At 43.2% G+C, this 6,653-nt stretch overlaps 1 protein-coding gene across 4 annotated transcripts in view; it reads left to right on the forward strand.

The window, feature by feature from the left end:
- KLF12 (KLF transcription factor 12) overlaps positions 1–5,707 on the forward strand; it is a 425,486-nt gene extending 419,779 nt beyond the window's left edge. For all 4 annotated transcript variants that reach the window (XM_080799529.1, XM_080799528.1, XM_080799530.1 and 1 more), the window contains one exon: positions 4,287–5,707. In XM_080799529.1, the coding sequence (XP_080655655.1) occupies positions 4,287–4,468 (182 nt within the window). In that variant the 3' untranslated portion in view covers positions 4,469–5,707. The remainder of the gene's footprint in view (positions 1–4,286) is intronic.
- The last annotated feature ends 946 nt before the right edge of the window (positions 5,708–6,653 follow it).

Here is a 6,653-nt window from a genome sequence, read left to right on the forward strand (position 1 = left end):
ATCATTTTCTTTTTTTCCTCTTTTTTTTAAACATGGGGAGAAAATATCCAAACTCCAGTTTTATTAATGCAGCAGTAGAGGCAAGGAATATTATGCTTAAGTTTTCATGGATATTAAAAAGAAAGTATACCTTCTTATAAGAAATTTGCAAGGAAAATTCACTTATCACTCAGCTAAGCTTACTCTTTTCTGATAGGCTTTCTCCCTCCCCACTCCCTAGTGGAAAAGGTTTACATTCTTCATTATATGCCTTCATTCGTCGCTTAGCCCCTTAATACCTTATCAACTTATTTATCATTTGTAGTGGTTTTATTCAAGAGCAGGGACATGTCTGCCTCTGGCATTTTTGAGAGCTATTCCTTGTCTTTCTTTTTTTTATCGAGATATAACTGACATTAAATTAGCTTCAGGTGTACAACATGATTCAGTATTTGTATAGGTTGTGAAATGATTCCTACAGTAAGTGTAGGTAACATCTATCAATACAGATACAGATGATTTTTTGTGTGTGATGAGAACTTTTCATTAAGATCTACTCTCTTAACAACTTTCAAATATGTAATACAGTGTTACTAACTATAGTCACCCTGCTGTTGCCGTGTATCCCCATGACTTTGTTTCTCTGTAACTGGCAGTTCGTGCCTTTCGACCCGCTTTACGCATCTCACCCAGCCTTGTCTTTCCTGATTGCTTACTGCCCTGGATTCCACCTCACAGAATACTTGGATTTTGCACTCAATTTTCCTGCTCCGCCTCTGTGGGCTTACAGAAGAAATCCTTACTGTCACTTACATCTTCCCCTGTGCCCCACCTCCTGAAATATCCATATTAGAAACGATGCCATACAGCTAAGCTCTTTCCGATCCTTCCCTCCTGTGCCTTCCTTCCCAGACTCAGTAGAATAGTAACTGATCATGGTTCGCAGTGACCTTGTAAAGGGGTTGTGTAGAATCATTGTTCTTTTGGTTACCAGATAAGAGTAAACTTAATTGTCTGAGTGATAAGTGAATTTTTCTTGCAAATTTCTTATAAAAAGATATACTTTCTTTTTAATATCCATAAAAGCTTAAGCATAACATTCCTTGCCCGTATCACCTCATTAATAAAAGTATATAGAGACATTCCTGACCCTACCCCATCCTGACCTTCCTGTTATAAGAAAGACCTTCTTCGTCTTTTAAGGAGCAGGGAAGATCCTGAAGATATTTTTAAAACTCAGATCGGATTGAGTGAGCCTTTTCAGAGAGTCACTCAATCCAGAATTCTCAATTTAAAGTATTTGCCATGAAATAGCATATGTATTTATTACTGAGTGGGCTCTTAGAATTTTAAATGGGGTCCTACGAGGAGAATAAGTGGTTATTCTAAAGCCCAAATATTCCCTCACCACCCGTCCCAAATTAACAATGTGCATTATGTATCCCAATTCAGTAAGTTAACATAATCAGGAAGCCTGCGGAAGGCCCAGGTGACCCCTTACACCAGGGGTCAGTAAACTTTCCGTAAAGGGCCAGATAGTAAATTTCTAGGCACCGCAGGCCATACGTTCTCTGTTGCAAGGCTCAGTTCTGCCCTCAGTGCATGACAGCCTAAAACAGTATGGAGACTCCTGTTCCAACAAAAACTTATTTATGGATGCTGAAATTTGAATTTCATGTAATTTTCACATGCTGTGAAATAGCCCTCTTGATTTTTTTTTTCCCAACCACGTACCAAGTGTAAAAACCACTCTAAGCTCAAAGATTGCACAAAAAGCAGGCCACAGACTGGATTTAGCCCCGAAGAACCACTCTCTGCTGTAAATTTTCGAGTGGAAAGGACATAAGTGTCATTATTAAACAGCCAAAATGGAAGGAAAAGTTATACTATTATAATTTTGAGGAAGAAATTAGAGAATATTAAGTGCCTACTCCTGGTGTACAAGGAAATTCCGAGAACACCTGAGACAATAAACTGTCCCCATGGTGGGCCATTTGAAACTCTACCATCCTTCCTGAGATGACACTGGAGGCTCTCGTCCCCTCCTGGCCTCTACTCACTTTCCAGGCTTATCCCACCTATGGGTCCCCTTCCTCTCTATCCAGAATGGCAAAGGGAGTCATACATATATGACACTTTGAGCATCCATCCTTCAATTAAGAAAACCCACTATTCTTTCCTTTCTAAGCCTTACACTCCAGGCTGGTTCCAGTCTGGAGAGGACTGGGAGATGCCTGTTAGTGACGGAGTCCACCAGCTGAGCACAGTGTCCCAAAGATGGATGTGTTTTTGAAGTCATGATTTATGTCAAGCTCAGCTTGTTAGAACCCATGCTCCTGATGTGAATTCACAAACACACAGGGAGGACATGTAAATAAAAGCATGGTAACAGTTGCCATTAATACACTATGTAGGAGACCCTCAATCTTTTTCAGTTAGGGGTTCTGATTTCTGGTTTTTTTGTTTTTTTTTTTTAATTTCTGTTCAACTTGGTCAGTAGACACCTGCAAATGAAGATTTTTGTCTCTGTAGGGCATCTAGAATGAGTCAGCGGTTGAGGTTTTGGGTTATTGCACTCAGTAGGCTTCTCCTTGAAAGGAGCCCTTTCAGAGTAACCTGGAGCTTTCTGAGGCCCACAGTTAGTGCATCAATATTTCTAGATTTAATTGCTCTGTGCTATTCACTCCCTTTTGAAAGGGTCACTTGATCCTAGAAGGACCCGTAGATAGCATTTATTTCAGGGTTGAATGAAAGTTGTTGGGTCCAGTTCAGACTGGTTCTCCCATGTAGGCATCACTTGTCCGCTCATTTATAGGGCTCAGTGGTTCCGTGTGTGTGTGTGTGTATGTGAGTTTCACTAATTCATACAAGCATTTGCTTGACACTTACTCTAGGCTCCAAGGATACTGAAATGGTAGAGGCACTGACCTCCATGTATTCAGAAACGGGTGGAGGAGAAAGGCATCTGAATAAAACTTTTATGATACATTGCGATACATGATATAATTAAGAAATGAATGATTTGGGAATACCTGAGAAAGTAGAAACAACTTTGAGGGTGTGACAAAGTTTCAGTGGGAAAAAACTATGCATTCCACTACAGCACAGTGGATTTGGAGCCAAGTACTTTTTTTTTTTTTTCCTGACACGGACAAGTTACCTTACTACATTGAGCCTCGGTTTTCTCATCTGTAAAGTGGGGTTAACAATACTCACCCTCCAGCTCTATGCATAGGAATGTGCAAAAAGTTCCCTTTCCTATCTTAGGCCCTTTTCACCAAAGACTGTGTGTGACCAGGATGACTGTTGTTGACCATTTGATGGGAGGAACAGGAGAGATCACTTTTTGTGGGGTTGCATGGGGACAGGGCATCCATTCTGAATGAGAGCCAGGAAAAAAAAAAAAAAAAAAACCCACACCTGGGTCAACCATTGTCTCTCTCCCCCTGGGAGTTCACTTGGACAATGGATAGTGTATCTTTTCCCAGCAAAGCCTTTGCATATTTTACCGTCCTTACAAGTTGACTGAAGGATCCGGTCAAATTACATACTTCTTCAGACGGCTTTTCACCATGAGTTTCAACATTGAAACCAACTTGATGATTCCTTAGGGCTCACCCTAATTAAATCACTGAAAAGAGTATTTAAACTTTACACTCGTAAGCTCTCTAGGATTCTTTTCCAATAGACAAGCAAAAACTAGATGTTTATGAGTGACATGTGCTTCATTCATTCCTAATTTCTGGGGAGCAGTGGAATGCCTTTACCTTTGGATGAGATTTTGTGCCTATTCCCGATGACCGATAAATGGACATTGTGTCCTAAAATAGCCTTAAACCGTCTTAAGTGATGCACATTTGGGGAGGGGTTTGAAACCAAATGTAATTAATGACCCTTTATAATTCTTCGTGAGTGTCAGCATTAGAGCCAAATCAGCCTAGGCAGAGAGCTAAAATGCCTTTTGAGTCAAGCGGTTGTGGTTATATCCTGTAGCTATCAGTCTGGCCCTTTGGATGCTTTGACCATGAAGTACTGCCCCCGTCACTGAGGAGGCAAGTGTTAATGAACTAACTGGCCGGATGTCACCACAGGAGGGAGGAGATGGAACGCGCTCCCAGCCCCCACCTGACTGACCCCCACCCCACCCCACCCCACCCCACCCCGCTGGCAGGATGCAGAGGCTTCCCGACCAAAGATGACCACACGGAAACCCCACGGAGAGGGACAGTTTCCCCACACATAGTGCTGGCTTGGTTCTTGGGGGCAAGTGACGGAGCACCCAAAGCGTGTGTCCCTTTTTCTTCCAGGAGAGAAACCCTACAAGTGTACCTGGGAAGGCTGCACCTGGAAGTTCGCTCGCTCCGACGAGCTGACAAGGCATTACCGCAAACACACGGGCGTGAAGCCGTTCAAGTGCGCGGACTGTGATCGCAGCTTCTCCCGGTCAGACCACCTGGCCCTGCACCGCCGGAGGCACATGCTGGTGTGAGGAGTGCTTCCCGTCCAGCTGAGCATAAGAGCTGGGTCTCTTAGCGGCACCCCATTCAGCAGGGCTGAATCCCCTCCACAGTGTTAACGCAAAAGGGCGTCACCATCCCACGATGTCTGAAACCAGAGCAGGAACAAGAAGGAACCCTTCTCCTTTCGGTCTGAAGGTAACCCCCATCGCGACTGCACGAGAAACGTCTTCACGCTGCCTGGGAGATCCGTGACACAAACGCTGAAGAGACAGGCACTGTTTCCCCGTGCCGTGTACTCTGCCGTTTCAAGATGTTTGTAGCTTGTACGTTTTCTGAGCTGTCAGACGTTTTGTTATCGATCCCTTAAAGGTCACCTATCACCAGCCGATGGCTAGAGCAGGACCTTTCAGATTGGGATTCTTCTCCCACCCCCCCCCACCCTGCCCCCTTCTTTTTACTGAAATTTTAGTTCCTGTCTCAGTAAGCTAGAACACACATCCAGTCTGTTTCCAGCGAGCAGCATGAAAGTAGAGAAGCAGCAGCCTGTTGGAGAGTTCCATGACCTGAAAAGAAAGGGGCACTCAGGCGGCCCTTGGCAATAGCGCCACCCGCCACTTGTCATTAGGCCATGCCCTGAAGAGAAACCGACATTGAATCTTTCATTTGTTTGTCGTTGATTGTTTCTGTTTTGTTTCGATTCCGTTCTGTTCATCTGTTGGAGCAGAGGGGCAGCGACATTTCAGGTGGAGCGTAGTGCCAGCGTCTGCCCTGGCGTGGACCGGCACCGAGGTGTTCTGTAGTTGAATAGGAAGAGCCTGTCTTAAAAAAAAAAAAAAAACAAACAAAACTACTGCCCCACTTCAAATCGCAGTGTCCTGTCACCTAGGCATCATCTCTTCCTGCCCCTAGTATTTGATTACAAGGAATCAGGGGGAAGAAAAAAAAAAAAAAAACTTTCTTAGACACACTGGCACCAAGGTAAGAGGTGGGGCTGCTCGGGCAAAGTCAGTGAACATGAAAAATCAGACAAAGCAGAGATGGAATAAAGCGCCTCTTGAGGAGAAAAGCAATAATGAATAAAAGGACTTTCCTACAATAACTTCACTGAGGACTCACGTTACCACAATTTTCATACTTACTAAAGGGATTGTAAAAAACACCCCAGTGGTTTAGCGGTCTTGGTTACAGGGACAGCACTGAGGTAATCTTTCTGCTGATTTTGTTGTCCTGCTTGGTCGAGTACCACAATTAAAGATTATGCTCCCCTTTTCTTGTTTGAAAACAGTTATTTGGCGAACAGAAAGGCCAAGGAGGCATAGCAGGGAATTAACCCTCGGGTTAAGGGGTCAGTCCTCCTTGGAACCGAGTCAGTGGAAAGGGAGTGCTCCCCGAGGAAAGCCTAACATGGTGCTAGTTTCCTCACTTGGAGAGCCAAGGCTAAGTGACTCTCCATTAGGTTCTTCTATACAGATTTCATTTTCTAAACTGTATCAGACCCCAGGGGTTCCGCGTTGACACAGACAGGGATGTTGAACCCACTCATTCCGTGCTGAGGGTGAGGGGAGATGACAGTCCCGTCAACCCCCTAAAATTATGAGCCTTTCTTGCAACTAGTGGAGTATACAGTAAACAAAGCAATACATCACCAACAAGCATTCTTTCAGAAAAATTATCATATTTTTTTTCCCCCACTAAAAGCTGTTCTTCTTTCAGCTTTACGTGGCTAAGGGGCTTGGTGACTTTTTCTGTTATTGTTGTTGTCGTTGTTGTTAAGATTTTTTATAGCTTAGATATAAAAGTTTGCCAGCATAGACCTTTGCAATGTATTTTAATTACAAACACTTGATTTGGGGAATTGCACAAATTAACCTCACAATATTCCTAGCTCGTTTTTAAATGTTTGAACATTCTGAAATAATTTCCGGTGGCAGAACTGCCCTTTTTAGGATCATCCCCTAATTCAGAGAATCTTATTCTGACGAAGCAAGGAACGATAAAACATTGAAACAAGGACAATTCGTGTTGGATGGTATTAAAAGGAATTGTTTTAAATGTTCAAGCAACAACATAATGATGTTCAGGTCAAATTCTATCTTCAAAACTACATGCTCTGCATTTTCTGCCAGGTCTGAAAAACACATGAGGCAATTTCCCTCGAACAAGGGCTTCGAGTCTATTGATAAATAACTTCTTTTGCTACATAATCTATTACCC

This window comes from Martes martes (genome assembly GCF_963455335.1).
Source record: "Martes martes genome assembly, chromosome: 3".
Classification (NCBI taxonomy): Eukaryota; Metazoa; Chordata; class Mammalia; order Carnivora; family Mustelidae; genus Martes; species Martes martes.